This window comes from Equus quagga, chromosome 2 (genome assembly GCF_021613505.1).
Source record: "Equus quagga isolate Etosha38 chromosome 2, UCLA_HA_Equagga_1.0, whole genome shotgun sequence".
NCBI classification, from domain to species: domain Eukaryota; kingdom Metazoa; phylum Chordata; class Mammalia; order Perissodactyla; family Equidae; genus Equus; species Equus quagga.
The window spans coordinates 136698685-136720560 of NC_060268.1; the positions used below are offsets into that span (position 1 = coordinate 136698685).

Here is a 21876-nt window from a genome sequence, read left to right on the forward strand (position 1 = left end):
CAGTGGGTGGGGCTATGACTCAGCCCTTCTGCCTGGGCATGGCCAACCAGACTCCAGGGCTGGCAAAACCCTCATTTGAGGATGCGAATCAGGCAGACCCACACCCTGCTGACTTCCTAGTCAGACTGTGGCACCAACTTGGTTCTGCAGATGAGCTAAGCTGTTGGTTGAGACTACTACGTGGGCTCTGCAGGTATGAACTGGGTCTGCCAAGATTTGAACGCTGGTTATTGGAAGCCACTCTCTACTTCTCTGTCACAATCAGATTCTCAGTGGTTGAGCCTCAGGGATTTCCTTGTGACCCTGTGGGGGTGAATCCAGAATAGCAGTTCCCATGAAGTGACCCACAGTGCTGGGGGCCTGGATGTTTGCCCTGCAGTCTGCTTCCCCGCTGGAGGAACCACAGGCTTAGGGGAGACCTCTCAGAGTGGCACTGCACTGGCCAGGGGGAGGGGCAATGTGGTCAATGTGTAGCAGTTCCTCTTACCCTTCCAATGCAGTCTGTGTTGGTCTCTGTGGTGCAAGGGGTTGCTTCAGCCTCACTCCCGTGTTCTAAGTACCCTCAGTGGTGTCCTTTCCATGAATAGTTTTTAGTTGTTTTTCCTGTGAGGGGGAGCAAAGTCAGGAATCACCTACGTCACCATCTTGGTGACATCACTATTACTGCATTCTTGGAGTATTTTCTGTGGTAGCAAATTCATGCTCTTTCAAGATACACATGATTTCTAAATACTGCAAAGTCACTTGGAGTCAAATCTAAGAAGTGATGGGTCATACAGTATAACTATAAAGCTGTGGGCCATAACCTTTTCAGGCCACACACTCCTTTTGAGAATGTGATTACACCTACAAAACCTAGAAAAAAGGAGTGACGGCAGATAAGAGGAATATTTTGCATTTGAAAGCACAGACCTGTTTCTGTGAGATGGGTACTGTGAACAGTTTTGTCGAAACCTGGGGTTTCTACACAGCACTCGGAGTTTCCTCAGAGTGCTGTGAACACAGGGAGGCCTGTGTTGAAGGTGGGGGCTATTCCATCCTCCAATCCCTCTTCATCAGCTCCCCCTTTCTCCATTTCAAATGTGAGCTTAGTGAGGGGAAGGGTTTATGTTCCATTCACTGCTGTGCCTAGAACAGGGCCTGGCACTTACTAAGTATTCATTAAGTATTTACATAATGAATGAGTAAATGGATGAGAAATTTAATGTTGCATTCACAGGTAATAATTTTGATAATTTTCAATTATCAAAAGAACTCTGGTGTAGGAACAATCATTGGCACAGCTAATTCAAGTGGAAATGTTTCTGGGAGTATAAGGAGGAGAGGATTAGGGTTTGAGAGTTAGACAAATCTCAGGATTAGTATTATGGTATCAATTCCATTTGAGAAGAATTTTGGACAGAATCTCAGGGCAAGTCACGGTGAGCATTCAGGGTACAAGGGGCCGTCTCTGGAATGGGAACCTGGCTCAAAAGCCCAGTCACTTGAGTAAGAACTCTGCTGATGTATGAGGCTGTCAGAGTGGTCACACACTTGAATCTTTATAAAAGAACGAACAAACAAGAATAAAACCTGTTCCATAGTCTTACTCTTTTTGTACGTACCTACGGGTGGCCACAGAAACCATGATTGATTACTAGTCCTGGATTCACTGGCTAAAATAAAGTGCCTTAGCTTTTGCTTGAAAAAGAGGACTGTCAATGTAAAACAACAGGACAGAGAGTGCATATTCAATCCTACTGCCGAAACGTCTTTCAATTCTGCTGAAAATAGCAAAAAAAAAAAAAAAGAAAAGACTTCTTAGAAAACAAAGAGAGGCATAGAGTTTATGTGTAAAGATTTTTTTTTTTTTAAAAGACTCATTTCATCTAGCAAGGGCAATACAAAGGGGTTATATAAATTTATTTTATATATAACAATTGATTAGTTTAGAAAAAATTCCCATTTTCAATGTTTAATTCCATCTTTCATTTTTAAAAAAAATCACTAAAAGGACAAAAACCCACACAAAAATACAATCTGTATCTGTTCTATATTTACAGATAACCGGTCACTATTAAGGCACAGATTGATTAAAAACTAACATTTATTCAAACAATCCAAATATTTTGTGCATCATATAACACTGACAACACCATATACTGTAGTGTCATATTCCCTTCATTGCATCAAGAGAAAGTGAGAAAAGTAATTTCCAGTGTTTTTGTTTATTTTTAGCCACCCTATTTAATCTAGTTTAATTGGGATAGTTTTCCTTTGGCATATCATCAAAGCACTGTTCATCAAACCTGTATCAACTTAATACTGCAAATTCATTCCATCTTCCTCCTGTTGCAAATGCATGGTAGAGAGCTGGGAAAAGAGCTCCAAATGATTATTTTTTATTTGAGAAGGTCTTATTAAAGAAATGGTAAAACTTAGAGCACTGAGTTGTTGAACAGGAACCAAATCTGGAATTCCTACCCTGTGCTGGATGTGTGGCATGATGTGTTCACACAGCCATACAAGGTGGGGAGCTCCGCATGATGATCTGTGTGCATGTGACATGCGCAGGATGGTTCCACTGTACTTGCAATGGGAGCAGTGTGGTCCTACATCCTTAAGCAGATACGGTTTAGTTTAGTTTAAGAATGGGCATCCCCTTAGTGCCATTATAAGTTATGATAATTTTATGACAGGCCCATATTAACTATGCCTTCAAGGTAACCGATACTATTTTTTAAAGTGAAAATATTTCTGTGTGCAAAATTTCTCTTGAATTCTTGTTCTTACTTTGACGGTAGGACTCAACCATGGAAAAATGTCAGGCAAGTATTTCTGTTCCTGCATTTGTATGAAAGTCCCCAGCTGTTATGCGTGCTTATCTCATGCCTTCTGCTGAGAGCACACGACGGCGGTTTATGTCCACGTACAAAGTCTGGAATACTGAACATAAATAAGTCATTACAGTACAGGTAAGTCACAACATTTCCTATGGGAAAGTTTTCCAACAAATTGATATACTTGGAAATAATATTGCTTTGAAGAATGAGAGGCACTTAGTGATTTTCTTCATGGATTAAAAACCCTTCATAAATCCAGAATAAGATGTCTGAAAAGACCTAGGAAACAATGTTGCCTGATTTCTTGGACTTTCACAGTATAACGTTGTAACAACAAGTCTAGCCACTTAGTCTTTTTTTTTCTCCTTCAGAACTCAGCTTTTATAAACTGTCACCTTGGAGACTTAAATAAAGCCTTTCCATTCTCAACAAACACAAGTCTACTTCAAGCAGACAGATATGGTTTTAGGAAAGTCCTGTGACCATATGGAGCACAGCTAACGTGTACATAAGGACAGTAATCTATTTCTCCTCCTAATGGCAACAGTGCTGTCTTGTCAGATGATTATTTGTCTTTTTTAAATAAAGTGACAATCTAGGGCTCCAGTTATTGAATGCCATCCATTCTCTACCATAAATCTCTAGTAGATATCAATTTAATCAGGTATGTACTGTATGCTTATAATATCTAAAAATAAAAGTTTGATATAAATAAGTGTCCTTTAGTGGCAGTATACTAAAAATAGCCCTTTGCCTTCAGACAACCATAAAATCATTTTAGCAATACAGGCAGCAGCTAAATATGATGACTGCAAAGGGTTAACATGGCAAAGTCCATTTGGTCTTCCTTTGCACCTGTTACATTGCTAAGTGTTTCTAGGACGCTGACATAAATGAACAGAACTGGTCCTGAACCAAGTGAAGTCACTTACATTTCCCAAAGTCACAGATTATTCTGCACAAAAACTAATCACCCAGTACCATTTCAAATAAAATCTTAACAGTCAGAAAAACGTGACTAAATCTGATTTGTACCAATACGTCAGGTGACATGAAAATGAAAGAGAGATAATTTCCACAGGACAAGAAATTAGAAAGTGTAAAGTGCTGAAAGACCTCAATAATTATTTTAAAGCCGTACCAGAAAATCCTACTTTGATTATTTTTTTAAAAATCCCCAAATACCAAAACAAAACAAGCAAACAAAATAACTTCTGTGTCTTCTGGCATCCCAGATGTCAATTCATCCTTCATTTTAAGTAAAAAATCAGTGCATATGTTATATAGGTAAATAAAAACAGGAAATAAAGCCCTATCCTCATATTGCAAATTCTGTCCAATTAAAAAAAAAAGTAATCCACATGTGGCATTCTGTATGATGACATAAGAACATCTTCTCTCTTATCTTCCTTTTTGGCACAAAGTTCAGGTGCGAATACGATGCTTTGGTCCTAATACCAGACGCCCACAGTGCTGAGGACGGTGTGCAGTGAAGGCTCTTCACAGACCTCCTGTGTGTCCAACTTGACAGAGTTGGCGGGCGTGTGCCTGGAGGGCACTGCTACCAGCGGCCACTGACACTAGCAATGTCTGAGTGATACTGACGGGGCAGCCTCCCACTCGCTCCGCCTTCCAGGAAAGAGGTGCGTGCATTTGGCGGTTCAAAAAGCTTTCTTCGGTTTTTATTTAGTTCTAGAGAGAGAAAGAGAGAATCGTTAGGAACTCAGTGAGAAGTTCTATAACCTACATGACATGGCAGTAGTGAAGACATGGTAGGTTTTGGGGGGGAAGTCAGGTCTGGCAGCCAAAGGAAAACCTTTAGTTGACGGTCAAGACATCTCTGAAATATTAGACAGTCTGATATTAAAGCCAGCATGTTGGTACCCGGGAGAACCAAGAACAGCAAACAGTTTTTACTCCAGTTTGTAAACTATCTGGGGGATATGTAATTCTCAGAAACCTCTAAACTCAGGATATATAAATTAAACAGTTTGACCCATCCCAAATGTCATTTCAGAGGCAAACGGAGGGGGGCCATCAAAGCTGGTGAAAAGCATATGAGAGGATGTATTACCAATGGCACAGAAAATTACTACAGCTATTGAACTCATCCATGTCAAACACAACAGTCATTAAATTATTCAAGTTAGACATATAAAAAAAAACCCCACATCTAAACACAAGAATACTGGAGGAGGACACTGAAGTGTCGAGTCACAGCCCTGACTGTGGCCCACAGACTCACGAAGCCTACACTCCTTGAGTCAAAGAGAGTCATGTGAGGGGCTGGCCCCGTGGCCGAGTGGTTAAGTTCGCACATTCCGCTGCAGGCGGCCCAGTGTTTCATTGGTTCGAATCCTGGGCACGGACATGGCACTGCTCATCAAACCACGCTGAGGCAGTGTCCCACATGCCACAACTAGAAGGACCCACAATGAAGAATATGCAACTATGTACCGGGGGGGTTTGGGGAGAAAAAGGAAAAAAAAATCTTTAAAAAAAAAAAAGTCATGTGAAGAAGCATGTCAGCGGGACATCTCTTTGAATAAAAAATCAACTTTGTGAAAATAGCAACAGTTGAGGAAATTAATACAACTGAAAAAATCCAAACTTTCAGGGAAAAATTAGATGCTCTATTTTAATGTTAAAGAAACCAGAGCACTTAGAAAGCAGTGTTTGTCTTTTGCCAACTAAAAATTAACCAGAAAGGTGAAAAATTAATTGAAGCTGCCCACCTCATTTGTGACAATGCCACCCTCATTCTCCCCTCCACATATACAAATCCTCAAATCAAGTGATGTAATTCTTGCTAATGAACTCATACAAGTAAATACAATTGTCAGACTCTGGAAATTAGGATTTCTGATACCCAACAAATGCAAATATCTTCACATTTATTCCATTTCAAACAGAGGGATATATACTTGACGTGCTTAAAACTATTGTCTTTTGGGGGGGGGGGCGGTGGAACAAGTGACTCAGCGCCTTATATTTGCATGGCCTCAGTACTTCCTCAGCCACACACACATACAACCCCCTTTCAAATTCTGAAGTTAGTCTGCAAGCTGCGGCCTGCTACAGTAATGCTGAGGATGAGAACACAGACTCACATAGCTTGCAGTGGGTCCCAGTGGCCAAGGACAGCCATATAGCCAGACCTGTTCCTGTCTCCTGAGTTCTGGAAGATGGACCAATACCCTTAACATTTCACCCCCTGCCTTCCAGAATGTAAATGTCTGCCCCATAGGGGTGACATGAGAGTGGAGACATCTCTCTTGTGTTCACACTGAGGTCTCAGGACTAATAAATCACTGTTATCCTGTTACACGACAAGCACTTTACATTCATTGTGTCCTAGTTAAGTCCTCCTTAAGGAGAAGATAATATTACCATTCTCCATTTTATAAACAAGAAAACTGAGTTTTTTAAAAATAGGTGAAGTAACTCGCCTACACTCTAAGTGACAGAGCTGAAACCCTTGCGTGCCTGATGCAAAGGTCTGTGACGTGGGCTCTAGGCTAGTGATCGCCCATCGGGCAGAGAAGACCAACCAAGGCAATGGGCATACACATTTGAGAAACTGGTTGTTTCAGGTATGCCAGGTAACAGACTTTTACTTCATATTTTAGTATAGCACATTTATTCTTTACATAGAAAAACATATCTTAAAAACTCTGAAGAAGCAAGGAAGATATTTTTACAAGCAAAAGACACATGCAGGCATGCATATAGATGGCTATTGTTTCAAGTTCCTGCAGAAACACAGTAGCAATGACATTCCTATTAAAAGTTGAACACACGTATCTTGTTCAAAAAACAAACAAATTCAGAAATCGAGAAAGAATTGAATATATTCAAAGGCAAACTTGTAGGAGAATTAAGAATAAATGAATCCCCTTAAACACAGCCTGGGAAAGTTTCATCACTGTCAAGTTAGGAGACTTTCTTTGGCCTCCATTTTCTCCTAGGAGAATAACCCATGAATCAGGAGGACATTTCCAGACTAGAGAGAAGGAAAAGGAATGAATGAGGTCAAACCCATTCTCCCCTAGAACACATAATAACATGTTCAATTGAGGACATGAAAACAATTGGGCCACTGAAGACAAAATCTTTTAATAGACATTGAAAATTTTATTCTGAAGTCACATCAACTAGATTTTTGAGAGAATAAATGATCATGAAGAAATTCAGCCATTCCCTAAAAAGCAATTTCTAAGAGTCCATATATTTAGATATTTCTAAATGCGAAGCACAGAGAAATCCTTGAGAGAGATTCTCCAGGGCCCAGTCCTGCTGAAGAGACCAGTTTTATTGTCGCTGTTGTTTTTTAAGTTAAAAAGCAAACTCCCTCCTCTGATTTTTTCAGCAAGCCTAAAGGATAGTTTGGGAAAATACCAACCTTTTTCTTTGAAATTCCAAGGTTCACACAATCCTGGCAGCTCTCAGGATCTTGTTGCGGATCTGAACAGAGTCACAAACTAAAAGAATAGGTCGGGAAATGTTAGATCTACCTGAGGCTGTGGCAGGAAGCCTGTCAACAGGACGCTAAACTCCCTTTCACTCAGTCCCTGTGCAATTAGTTAACCAATCACTAAAATACTCAGAGAGAAGTCCATGAATTTTCAAAAAACTGAGGATTTGAAAACAGAGATCAGAATTTTTTCTCTGATCCATCTCTATTAGAGATAAGCTCATCTCCTCCTATAACATTAAAATCAATGTTTCTGGCCCAAGATTAAAAGCAAAACAAAAGCTGAAAAGAACAATTCCGATTACGAGTTAAAATCCACAAAATTTTAAAAAGGAATTTTGAGCAAACTCTGTATCTAACCAAACTATGTAACCACAAGACAAACCTATCCTGCATCTCTCTGGAAATGGGATGTTCTGAGACCATAAATGGACGGCTTTGTTATCAGATGAGTCAAACTGGAAAAAGAAGCTTTTTGATGAAGGGTTTCTCAGTAAAAACTTATTACTCGCAGAGAAAATGATTTACTGGGTTCAAACAAATGCACTCAACAAAGTAAGGCAAAATCACCCTTAAAATAATCAAAAACTTCCTGCTGTGCAGAGAATTCATAAGCATCTTATTCAAAGTCTCTAATTCCCTTTAAAAGCAAGAGGACCTGTGAACCCCATGGAGAGAAGAGTCTACAGAATGGTGCATAACCTCAATAGAACCACACCGAAGACAATGATTGGAGGAAACATTTTTTAAAAAGAGGATTCAAAACCCCTCCTGCTTCCCACCCTACTCCCCAAAACCCACCTGGAATACATCACAAATGTATTCCAGAGTAAAGGTACAGATGATCCATCCGGAACCCATGGACGTATGTAGAGAGATCTGCTTGCTGCAGGAAGCTTTACAGAGTTTGGAATTGGACTGATGCACAAAGAGCGAACTTAATTTTCATTATATTGTCACTGACATTCCAAGAATCTCTAGTGAAAGATTATGGAGTTCTGCAACATACACTTTTCTGGTATGGCCCACAGGTATATTTTAACAGGTGTGGTGATTATGTGAGTTAATCAAATTTCAAGTAGTATATTTCATTTTCAAATTAATAAAAGAATGTGAAAATATATAAAGTTAATTTGGGTCTAGGAATAGCCCTCTGAGGCTGAGCTTTAGGGTAAACAAGTTGAAAAAGTATCCTATAGCCACAGATAGCAAAAAAGAAAGAACAAGGGAGTTCCCCGCTAATAATATACACTGTCAAAACTGTAGGCTATTTTCGCAACATCTGATGACATAGCACATGGAAGGACAGATCTTAGAAACAGAAGGTGACCTCACATGGTCATCTAGTCCAATCCACCTTCATGCTCACAAAACCAAAACCAACGGAGGTTTGGAAACTCATCCAAGGACTCAGGACTCGCAGAGGCAAAGCCCAGATCTCCTCATTGAACGCAGGCTACTGTCCACTATACCAAACTCATCTTAGGAGCAAACAAGGAAAAGCATCTGCTCTGTGCAGCTCCATGAATGCAGCCGCTTGGGTCCACAGGGTGGAGGAAGGCTTCTCAAACTCATGTGTGCAGAACTCTATCCACGAGGAGCCCAACAGGCTGTTCAACGGCTGAATTTCCACCCCTATTCCCACTCCTGCTCTGTTCTATCTGCTTCAGATAGTAGGTCTACATGTAAGACTGCCTGTGTGGGGGGGTGGGGATGCAACCAGCTACTAAAATGAGATGGAAAACCACTGAAGTTTTACATTTTACTTGCTGATCTGATTAGTGGATGCTGTTTGGAAAGGACTGTGACCGGTTGGCTCTCACCGCTGGCCTCGCAAAGGCAGAGCCTGCACATTCAGCGCTTGGACAGAGCAAAGGTGCTTTCTCACCGTGCCGGACACCTGGCTTCCGCCCTCGGTGTCTCTTTTTGAGAGACTGGCACACATACAAAGTGGACATTCATGAACTTTATCAAAAAATCTTCAAAAGTCACCTCAGTTTTTTGCCCCCAAATTTCTTCCTCTTATTTTCCTAAATACCTTTCTGAGGTATGTTGTTATGTATTTGCTAACTCCGACTCTTCACCTGGCTCAATTCCTTTTAAATGGGAGGTAGCTGGCAAATACGTATAGAGCATTTTCTAATATGTTGAATATGCAACAGATGCACAAAAGGAGTGGGCTGGGAGACAGACAACATTATTTTCCTTCATTCTGTGACTACCTTCAGGCTACTACACCCCTCTGACTCACGAATTCTATTAAAACTTTGGGAAAAATGAAAAAGCATTAAGACAAGTAATACTGCCAGGTTCCAGCTATATCAAGGAGCGTTCTTTTTTTTCTCTGGTGCAATGATCTCAGGTGGTTTACAAGGACACATGCATTTGAAACATGACAGCCACTCCGGAATAATTATTCACTAACCCAATGATTATTGCTTAACACAACCACAAAAAGGAGAATTAAACTGTTCCCCCATTCTCATGTTCTGCAAAGGGCAATTTTGGTTAGATCTTTCTGAAGAGATCTGTTTTAAGGCAGGTTTTCAGGCAATGCCTTGATGAAGCAGTGGGGATATTCTCAGCATTTGTCACATTGTTAATGGGAAAACACTCTGAAACCACAACCCCCAAGGCGTCAGGGTGCTAAGCAAGTGGTTGAGGGGCTGAACCAGCCCTACTGGCTGAGACCACTGGCAGAGGTTATTCAGTTATCAAAATATGAGTATGAGCATTTATATTCACCTGAGATTGCAAGCAGCATTTTCCTCCTGGCACCAAAAGTCGTAATTCCCAGCTCCTTCAGATCCTGGTCTGTGAGAGTGAGGAATGTCTGAAGATCGATCTGTGGGTGAAAAAGTAGTCTGTAACCAATATAATAAGTACTTATTTTCTTCCTCATTGTAGGTTCAATTCATTATTACACCTATTTTATTCCATAATTATGCTCTGCCTACTTCCAAAAAAGAATGATGGTGTCACAAACCTAAGGGACAAGAATTAAGTAATAAAAGTGATGAAATGAAAGTCATGATTCTAGCAGAAGACTTAGTCTAAGGCAGTGATTTATTGCAACTGAGATTAAAAACTACGTCTGAGCATCCTGGCAGCCAGGGCAAAAAGGAAAATACAAATTACAGTTTTTGTGAATGGATAAAAGGAAGAATGCATATCTGTCCAGGAGAGAGAAAATATTCCTTAGCTTTGGATTCTGAATTGGTTAAGGGTATGGGTTCACATTCTAACTCTGCTATTTCTAGTTGTAGGCACTTAGGGCTGACAATGCTGTACCTTACAGGACTGTTGTGGGAGTTAAATACGATTATAGATATAAAGTAATGGGCTCACCAAAGGGGTAAAATAATTGGCAGCTCTGGTTAGTAATACAGTATGTAGACATACCTGTGAAAGTTTCTAAATAAATCTTCAGCCTGCTTACAGTGAATTAAATCTCACAAGATTACTTAATGGGGAATTCTTGTTAGATCATATCTGAATACTAAAAAATATCCTACATGAAGGCAACAGTACCAAATTTCCACACACCTGAAAACAGTAAAACATACTTTTCATTCAAATTACATAGAAATTAATTTGAAATTTTTCTGTTTTGATTTTGAAGGTATATCCCAGATCTGGCAAAACCTTTTCATTTATCATTTATTATAGTTCTCACTTGTTACAGGTCTAGAGATACATTTTTGGAAATCTATTTAATGGAGACTATTTCAGGGACCCCCACACTCTTCTGAAAGGGTCAGAGTAAATATTGTGGGCCTTATGGGCCATATTGTCTCTGTCGCAACTACTCTACTCTGCTGTTTTAGTTTGAAAACAACCACAGACAACATGTAAGTGAACGAATGTGGCAGTGTTCCAATAACTTTTATTTACAAAACCAGGTAGCAGGTCTGCAGGACGCAATCTGCTGTATTAATATCATATAATGTCAGTCTGGCTTTATACTATCATGTTTTCTTCCTTCTTGAATTGGATAAGAAGAATCTATAATAAATTTATTTCTATGCTTCTTCAAATAGGAAATAAGTATAGATTAAAACAAACCCAGAATATCATTGAATAACATCTAATCTCTTACTTGGAGACCTTCTCTTTCTGGATAAGTGAAAATACTTCTGCTCGAGAGCTTCTCAATGAGCCACCCTCATTTAACCAGCAAGACTCAACACATACATGCAATTCTTTAACACATTGATGATGAAAACGTTATTCAACTTACAAAATCCTTGGTTAAATGAACACTGATTTAGATGTAGAGGAAAGAAAACAAAATCAATACCCTGAAATCCAACATATACATGACAACCTTTTTTTTGGTGTAAAAAATCAAAAAGTTCAGCAATTAAACTTAATAAGTTATCGAACCATGGGCAATGCATTAAATTTATGAGACAAATCCTAGATTCTTTATTGAGTGATACATGCCTGGGAATTACTGACTTAATCAGATGCTCTCTGAGACAACATAAAGCCAACTAGCATCAAACTTGGACCAAACAGATCCATTTATAGAACGATTCTAACTTTCTGCTGCATAGGGTTAGCCACGCTCTGGTAATATGACAGCCCTGTTAGAAGCAATCACGCTCAGAGCTCTTCTCTTTATAATGGCCATGGCTGATCAGTTTGACCAAAATCCACGTAGGGATAGTTCAGAAGACATCTTAATTCTGTCTCAGTTCATGCACAATCCAGGCAGTGACTTAATAAATCACTTAATCTATATAAAAATTTTGCACATTAGGGGCCACTCAGGTAGCATAAAGGTTAAGTTTGTGCATTTTGCTTTGGCAGCCCGGGGTTCACTGGTTTGGATCCCGGGTGTTGACCTATGCATGACTCATTAAGCCAGGCTGTGGCAGGGGTCCAACATATAAAATGGATGAAGATGGGCATAGATGTTAGCTCGCGGCCGATCTTCCTCAGCAAAAAGAGGAGGATTGGTGGCAGATGTTAGCTTGGATAATCTTCCTCAAAAAAGAAAAAAATTGGCACATCATGTTCTGTGAGAACAGACTTCAGTAACATGACGAGGATGATGTCAAAAACAACTAGAGTTATTTATTTCAGCTGCTATTTACTTTTAAGTGCCACAAATAAAGATGATAACAGATTAGAAAGTGAAATCATATAAACACAGACTTGTTGCTAACCTTAGGCAAGGTGAGAATCAAAAGTTCCTATGAATCAAAACACTCAGTAGGTCTTTTAGCTAAAACTGGTAAAGGATGGCTGTAAGTGTTTTTGCAAACATAATTTTCTATATTTCTGCTATCCTGTGTTTATCAGTTGCACTAAATAAACAAGAAATGAGATAGCATTTAGCAGCAAAAACAAGCTATGAGACTTGAATAAATGCTCAGTGAAAGCATAGTCATAGGTCAACAAGTGACTTCATTCTAGAAGTTGTCATACACACAACCAAAACAAAGATGCCTGGGAAAATAAATAAATAATGACCGACCTCTTGTTGCTGGAAGACGTCTGTGTATTTGCCCAGGCCCAGCTTGCTGAAGAGCTCGGGGAGGTCAGAGCCTTTGAAAGAGCTGTTCAGGTTACAGCCGTTGCTTCCCGTGAGCGAGGAAATGCAGTCCATGTAATTGCTGCTGCTGAGATAGTGTTCCGCTGAAAGGCAAGGGAGAGGTGGCTTGAAGTGTAAATGCCCAGAGAGAACATGGTTTAATTAAAAGTTTTAATCACTCAAATATTTCAGATTCACTGTGGGGCTGAACAGAGTAGAAGCTGCAGAATTACACAGTTCTTTCTTGAAACATCGGCTTTTCATTAAGGAGATGCTCGTCACTGCTTTCAGGGAGGCTGCTGCCATTTCTAAAAGGTTACATGTGGGAGGCAGCAATCCAGCAACAGTGCCTCCACAGTGAGTAACCATTCATTGTGACCTGCCTGAGCACTCAGAAACATTTCCTCTTTATAATTGATTAGATATGAATTCAATGAGGAAGTGGAAGCAAGAACCCTGGCACACAATAAAGGGACGGAGGGGCTGGCCTGGTGGCGCCGTGGTTAAGTTCACATGTTCCACTTCTTGGCAGCCCGGGGTTCGCCGGTTCGGATCCTGGGTGCGGACACGGCACCGCTTGGCAAAAGCCAATCTGTAGTAGGCGTCCCACATATAAAGTAGAGGAAGATGGGCATGGGTCTTAGCTCAGGGCCAGTCTTCCTCAGCAAAAAGAGGAGGATTGGCAGTAGTTAGCTCAGGGCTAATCTTCCTCAAAAAAATTTAAAAAAGGTATAGAAAGTTACTGTAAGTCCGGGCTCTTTCGGATGGCAGGATGGCCCTCTGCATCCACACTTGAGCTTTCCTGCAGTCAAAGGAATTCTATGATATTATGGCATATAAATCTCATCCCCTACAAAAATATGATTGGGCAGTGAGTTCACAAAACAGAGCACTTCCAAAATAAAGAGAAACATATGAAGTGATAAGAATGATGCTGGAGTTCCTGGATTTCATTTATGAATCTGTCTGTTGGGGAAAATCTAAGACAGCAATGCCCAGTTTTGCCTTGGTTCTGTGACTGATTTGGTGGGCAAAGCTTTCTACATATTGTCTGTGGGTCTCAGACCCAGCGACACGCACGGCTGGGTGATGGACTAGTGAGTCATGCCAAGCACTTGCCAAATACTCAAACATGCTTCAAGAGCTGCTTTGGAGATTCTAGCAGAGCTGTGCAGCCATTCCTACCTCCTTGACCAACTACTGGCTCTAGTCTACAAGGAAATTCTATCCTCTTATACCAACGAGGTACTTCGGGAGGAATTCCCAGAGAGATGAGGGAGGAGGACACTCACCTGGCCGCTCAGACCCATCTCATCTCCTCTGGGATCAATGCATTTGCCAAATCTAAGAATGTTGTTCTGCCTTGTTTTGAGCGCCACTAATGACTTTCTCTGGTTGTTTTCATCCACCAATTGAGAAGTCCTTTATATATCTCAAGTGGAAGGAATTTTTTGATAAGGTTTCTCTTTCTCTTAAAAACAGATGTTTTAACACTTGTAGAAAGAATATATAGAGAAAAGGACCCAGGACGAAGCCCTAACCCCCTGAACTCTGGAACACTCCACCATTTGAAGGTAAGACCCTAAAATCATCAAAAAGAGTGAAGAGGGGTAACCAGTGAGGTACTGGGTCCAGGGTGACACAAAGCAGAGTATGAGCACACTGGAGTGACCACTGGACTTGACAACACGGAGGTCACTGGTAGGCTCACCATATAATTTACTGTCCAAATGATAAATTTACTTTCTTTAAGAATAAAAGAGGGAGTTACTAAGAATTACAGTGGAACAATTGGTGTAAACAGCGATGCCCGGAGAAACCTAGACATTGGTGACCTTAACAGAGGGGTCAAGAAAAATTATCTAAAACTGTGCTGCTCAATACAGCGGCTTTTGAGCACCTGAAATGTGGCTAGTGGGAACTAAAATGTCCTATAAGTGTGAAATACACACCAGATTTTAAAGCCTTACTATCAAAAAAGAATATAAAATATCTCATAAAAATGTCTTTACATTGATTAAATATTTAAATGATAATATTTTACATATGTTGAGTTAAGCAAATACACTAATAAAATTTGAAAAAAACAGATGTTTTAAAATAAAATATTCTTAGTGAAAAATATTTATTATGGCACATAATCTTCTTTACATTTCTTCTTATCCTAACTACTTATAGTTTCTATATTCTCTTTTAAACTCCCTATGCTCTTAAAACATCTGACAAAAGCCAAGTAACTTTGCTTTCTTTAATCATTTCTTTTTATTAATGAATCCCCTATCTTAACCCTAATCCTGCACTTCAATACAGCTATGTGCACAGTCAATTTTAATTATCCAGTGTTAAGGGAAAGGGGATAAAGACAGGAAAACTAATTTATATTGGGATATAAAATGGAGATCATTTCTCTCCATAGACCTCACCTGGCCCCAGCCCACCCCTCAGCTCTATCCTGCCGTCAGTGGTGGAGCATCTAGCCTGTAACTAACAGGATGTCTCCAGGCTACCAATGACAGTACACTTGGGAATGAAAGAGCTGCCTATGCTTTCTTCTTTTTTTTTTTTTAAGATTTTATTTTTCGCTTTTTCTCCCCAAAGCCCCCCAGTACATAGTTGTATATTCTTAGTTGTGGGTCATTCTAGTTGTGGCATGCGGGATGCCACCTCAGCCTGGTTTGATGAGCAGTGCCATGTCTGCGCCCAGGATTCGAACCGACGAAACACTGGGCCGCCTGCAGCGGAGCGTGCGAACTTAACCACTCAGCCACGGGGCCAGCCCCCGCCTGTGCTTTCTTATTTAGACTTGGCTGGCACCATGACTGGCCTTTGCAAATCTAAGACTTGACAACATGACCAACTTGATTGATGGTAACAACTGGCTATTACTGAGTGTCTACCACACTCATTTAGATTGCCTTTCTTCAAATATTCTTCAAATACTCCAAGTTATGTGTTTCAGGATTCCAGATTTGTCAAAGATCCTGAAAAAAAGGCATTGGGGCATATCTTGTGATTACTATATCAATTCTTGTCTATATACGTGTTTATACAGACAAGATGGGTGGGTGCTGTTATAGACAAAACACTGAGTCTTAACCATATTTGTACAAAGTTTTTTCCCTGTTTACATCAATTCAGCTACATCTTGTCAATTTAAAAAATCAAAATCTGTTCTTCACCTTTTGTAGTGACCCACTGGGCAGACTTTCTTCTATAGTCCAAGATGCTAATTTGATCACATTCTCCTCACCTCCTTCACACCCCTGTCTTTTCTTCCTCATCTGCAGGTTGGTGTGTGCACGACTCATTCACACCTTCATTCAACAGACATTTAATGAGCGCCTACTAGGTGTCAGACAGTGTTAGACATGTGGGAAGAATGAACAAATTAGGCACAGCCTAACAGAATGCCTGGCACAGGGGCACTTCATAAAGGTTTGTTGAATGACTAAATATGGTCCCTGGCTTATGGAGCTCAAATTCTACAGGAAGAGACAGATATGTAAACATGTACTTACACTTCTGTAAGACAAGTGCTAGAGTGAAAGCACATACAAAAAATGCAGTGAGAGCAGAGAACTATGTGGCCTGCTACGTGGCATGTGAGGTATGCCACACACTTAAAGGCATGGAGTCCAGAGTTTATACTTAAACATCACCCTAAACCAAATAAACAAATTCTAATCTGATTACATCTAAAAGTATAACTGAAAGTCAAAGCTCACTTGATTTGTTTTGTTTACGCTTGGGGCTGCCAATAGAAGCTGCAAATTCACTATGACTTGCAGGTCCTATTCCATTTCGGTCTCTCCAGTTATCAGATTCGCTTCCACTTCCCAAGTGCTCACGACTGTTGGACCTCGAGAGGGACATTGATGAGCCCTGTAAACAATCAAAAACCAGATAAGGAAATGTTTAATAACATGGGTTTCTTTCCTGTGGTGGGAGGAGAAAAGAATCCACATTAAAGCACTGCCATTTACTTCCATGGCTAACACTACAGTTACCCACAAATGCTGATTCTCCAGAAGAGGCTGTGCTGCCTATCTATAGCCTTTGTCCTCCAGCCACCAAGGACACTTGCTGAGATACACAGTGAGGTTTCTTGCTTCACCACGAGGGAGTGGATTATGAGGGTGCCCAGCAGAGTGCTGAGAGGCCTCAGTATAAAGACTCACTCCTCTAAGATCTGGAGGAGTGGATCCTGAGATTCCTCCCTATTTTCAGGAACCATAAAGCAAATCTTCCATCTGGGATGGCAGAGATTCTCTGCCTTGTATCACACAAGAACGACAAATGGGCAAGAGGTGCAGCTACACCCAATGCTTCCACAGGAATCGAGCTCCCAGGCTCAGAGTCCGAGGGTGGAGCGAGAGCTGGCATTTCTCTTGTGTTACCTTCATCCAAACAAGCACAGGATCTCTCCAATAAATTCTAAGTACCTGGAAAAATTTACCTTTTTAATTCCTCCAAATAAAAATAAAAATTTAGAAGATCTCAAAGTTTGCACTGAAATTGCATTTATTCATTCCTTTCTTCATTTATTTATTTATATTACAGAAATTTATTTATATTATTTATTTATGAATTTATCATTTATTTATGAATTTCACTTATTTATATTACAGAAACCCTACTTTCTACTATATCTAAAGTTAAGAGTCTCTGATTTTCAACGTTTTATGTTCATTGGGTAATTCCAAGAGTTTCCTTTAAGATTCACCTCGATAAACTCAGTTCAATCTGGCAGCCACATAACCGCACCTGACCACGCCCCCTTTCTTGCTTCCTTCTTCAAGGCATCATGACCCCACACTCGCCAGGTTTTCCACCGACCTCACTGTAGCCTTGTAGGATCTCCCTACCCTTTTCCACTCCAAATGTCAGATTACTCTGGAGCTTGGTCCTTGCATTCCTTCTCATCTCTCTATACACTTTCTTGTTAAGTAATCTCAACCTCTTTTAAGGCTTAACGACACCCATGACTCCCAAACTTTTACCTCCAGATTTGACTTCTTTGTTGAAATTTAGAATCACAGAGTTGCCAACCTGACACGTCCATTTTACTGTCTCAGGCATTTTAAACTTAGAGCGCTTGAAAGCTGATGTGTCGACTACCTGTCCCTACCAGCTACCTCCAAACCAAGTCCTTCCCCAGAAGCCCTGCATCTCAGTAAGTGACTCCACCATTCACCTCGGTGCTTGAGCCAAACTTCTAAGAGTCATCTCATGCCTCCTTCCTTCCCCACATCCAATCTATCAGCAAGATGTAGCAAGATCATCTCTAAACATACCCCGAATCTTCCTACATCTCTCCGTCTCCACAACTGTCACCAATAACCTCCTTAATGGACATGGTGATTCTATACTTGCCTCCCACCCAATAATCCTTTTTCCATAAAGCAACTCGGTTGATTTTTTTAAATGCAAATTAGAACAAATCATGCCTCTGTGTAAAGATCTATAATGCTTTTCCAGTACTTCACCACGGCTGAGGCACTCCATAACTGAGCCTCAGCCTACCTCTCCAACCTTATTTTCAACACTCAACCACCCTACCCACCTTCTCCTCCGTGAACTTAACCAGCTGGATCTGACTTCAGATGATTACGCGAGCGTCCTTGACCTAATCCTCTTTCCCTAGACCTTCACAAGGCTGGCCCTTCTTGTTATCTAGGTCTGAGCTCGAATGCCATCTGCTCATAAGGTCTGCTATGACCACCTAATCTAAAGCAGCCTCTGTTTGATATCTATCAAGACCTTTTACTACCTAATGCAGAAATACCTTGTGCACAAATACTTCTAGCAATAAGCATTCACATACACAATTTCATCTGTCAACAGGCTCTTGGTTTGCTTCAGGGCAAAGTTGTACAGAAGAAATAATAATAACTGCTAAATATTACTGAGAATGTACTGCTCACCATGCTACGCACTGGATGCCCTCTCCCATGTCACCCTCAAAACAACTCAAATGGGAAAACAGGCTCAGAGCAGTAAGTCACTCGTCAAAGCTGTACATTTGTCAGTGGTGGTTGTCAGACCCCACTGCCCCTGCACTTGCCCACTGCATTATTAGAATGATCATCATTGCTACCTGTCATACTGTTGGTCTTTGAGAAGAGAACTAAATTAGCATTTCGAGAGTGAAATATTTCATCTCAGAAACTACAAAAACACATTCAACCACCTAACACTCCACTCTGCCAAAGGCGAGGGCAAGTGAAATGGACGACCACAGGTGCACCAGTTGAAAGCCTAAGAATTAGCACTGTGGTTTTAAGGTCTCTGCCAACAAAAAATGTTTATTTTCTCTCAGCGCTATAATGGAAGAAAGAGGAGTGTACCTCTCAGAGCCTCAAAATTTTTCATAATGGGTCCTACATTCTAGCTGCTGACAGTAAATTCAGTCTTTAAATACAGCCTGCCAGGTTGCTACTGTAAGTCTGACAATGAAATTCACAGGAGATTGTTCTTTTCAGTATGTCAATAGTATTTTCTTTTTCACTTAACTCAGAGACAAAGAAAAAAAATCACTTGTTTGCTTTTGGTTCCCACTCCCTACCTGATCAACAGTCTAATTTATTACAAAGAAAATGGGAGGCTGGCCCCATGGCGTGGTGGTCAAATTCAGCACACTCCACTTCAGAGGCCCGGGCTTGCGAGTTTGGATCCCAGGCGGGGACCTACACCATTTGTCAGCCATGCTGTGGCAGCGACTCACACATAAAGTGGAGGAAGATTGGCACAGATGTTAGCTCTGGGCTAATCTTCTTGAAGCAAAAAAAGAGGAAGATTGGCAACAGATGTTAGCTTGGGGCTAATCTTCCTCAGCAAAAAAAAAAAAAAGAGAGAAAGAAGAAAAGAAAATGGGTAGAGAAAAGGTCAGTCTCCAAATGCTAGTTCTTAGACTAACGATTATGAAACCGTTAGCCAATATTTGTCTTTCAGCCCACAGTGTTCTGGTTGAGAATGTGATTCTTGGATTAATTGTTTTCATCCACGTTTGCATAGTCTCCCCAGTGTGTGTGCGTGCATGTGCTCTTTCGAACTCCATCCCCACTTACAAAAGGCTTCTAGCCAAAATTGGATACTCTCAAATTGAAAAGGCCTTGCTTAGTGAGTCGCGTGTAGCCTGGCTGAGAAGTATGGAACTCTGGATCCCTTCCCCACGTGGCGAGGATGCCAGCTTCCCAGTCTCACCCTGAGCAGTACAGCCAACATCTGGGAAACATAAAATTTTGGAGCTCTTGTTTGTGATACTTCCTGCTGTGTTCCTGGCACATCTGAACACAGTGAATTTTTAACTCCTATCTGAAAACTTGTTTTTGTGGAATATTTGCCTTTTCCCCCTTTCGTGGGCTTGCTGGTGATACCCTTGGATAAAGGGATTCTGTATACATTTTTATGGAATATTACATCTGCCCTTTGCCTAATCTCAGCCCTGCTCTATAATTTATGACACTCTCCCCTTAAAAACATATTTATCCAAATTTACATCTCCTTAACAGCTGATCAACAACTTTGAGAGAAGATACATAAAAGACCATAATATATTAGAGTGCATCAATTTTATAGCAATATGTTTACAGGAAGAGAAATTAAAACAAATCACCCTTAATGATTTTTCCTTATGTAAATAAAGACTGGGAGGGGGGAGATGATTGTTCTCTTTTGCTTCAAGAACAGACAGGAAGAATGGGTAGGGCGTGAGTCCACAAACCTCGAAAGTGGTTGTCATTGTGGGCTTATAGGACACATGATTGGCTCTTCTCAGCTCCTTGATAGTTTCAGCTGGCATGGATTTAGAAAACCCAAGGCCACTCCAGGTATTCGTGGGTGTTCTGACCTCCGTCACCACTGGTTTCTTTAACATAGCTTTGGAAAACAGAACATAAAACAAATGCTTGGTATTTTTAATGTAATTCTTAAAAGATTGATGAGTGTTGTTTCTTTGATATATGTAAAGAAATTATCATTGAATATTGTTTCTTAACACAAAATGCCATAAAATATCTTCATAAACCATTTTATACAAAGTAATGGTAAATTAAAAAAATGCTACATTATTTCTTAATTGATCTAACGCTAACCTACTTAACAAAATACATTCAACATCAACAAAATTTGTGCAACTTGAATCTAAACATTCTGGGTTTGTTTTTATAAAGGGCAGTTTCTCAATTCAACATGAATACTAGAAAACCTTTTATAAGTCTACTGAAAAAAAATAATCAAAGTACAGATCATTAATTTATCACATACCTTTGGTTGCTAACAGCTTCTTTTGTTCATAGTCAAATGCCTGAAAATAAAAGAGAAAATACCCTTATTGCCAGTCTATCCAAATGTCATACCAATATTCCAGGATTAGAGACGAAAGGTTCTGACGATAGCCCATGAATCTTGATAATAATCCACTGCAAATCTGATAAATTTATATATGTTTTCAAAACTAATAATTAGAATAATAAATTACTAGTTCTGACTTTAAGTCATGACAGTGACAAGAGTTAGAAATTTTCCTTTAAAAGGAAAAATATTCCTATTTACTATGAATATTTAACACACTAGGATCAATATATGCTAAAGTATAATGAATAACCTAATAATCATTAAGTTTAAAAATAATGCATTACCAAAATGCTTTCAGTCGATCTACTGGCCTCTTTTGTTTCTCAAAATTCCCTCTTCATTTAGCTAAAGCATGGCCTGAAGTAGTATGCTGTCAAGACATCTTAAGAAATTATTTAGCCTAACTGGCATAGTCTTTGCTTTTGACATGAGATAAATGGCGTGTGTCTAGCTTTAATCTATAAGGGCATTAAGCAATACAATAAAATTAAACCTAGTTCCCTTCTATTGCACAGGACTAGAAAGGCACTATTCATTCTTTCCATTCACATTGAATAAGTGACTATGACAGTAGGTCTACAAAGGGACCAAGGTATGTCGTTTTGAAGAAAGTAGTCCAGACACAGCTACATCTAAAATGCTAACTCAGTGTTCTCAACTCCCCAATTTAGGGACTAGCTGAG

The 21876-nt window shown here is 40.1% G+C and overlaps 1 protein-coding gene across 1 annotated transcript in view; it reads right to left on the bottom strand.

Moving 5' to 3' along the window:
* Positions 1–3074: 3074 nt before the first annotated feature.
* The window catches only part of BICC1 (BicC family RNA binding protein 1), a 264925-nt gene continuing 246123 nt past the window's right edge, over positions 3075–21876 (bottom strand). Inside the window, exons 16-21 of the mRNA XM_046654461.1 lie at positions 21104–21143; positions 20562–20716; positions 16564–16720; positions 12782–12942; positions 10042–10141; positions 3075–4514 (exon numbers count right to left, since the gene is read on the bottom strand). Coding sequence (XP_046510417.1) covers positions 4384–4514; positions 10042–10141; positions 12782–12942; positions 16564–16720; positions 20562–20716; positions 21104–21143 — 744 coding nt within the window. The 3' untranslated portion in view covers positions 3075–4383. The remainder of the gene's footprint in view (positions 4515–10041; positions 10142–12781; positions 12943–16563; positions 16721–20561; positions 20717–21103; positions 21144–21876) is intronic.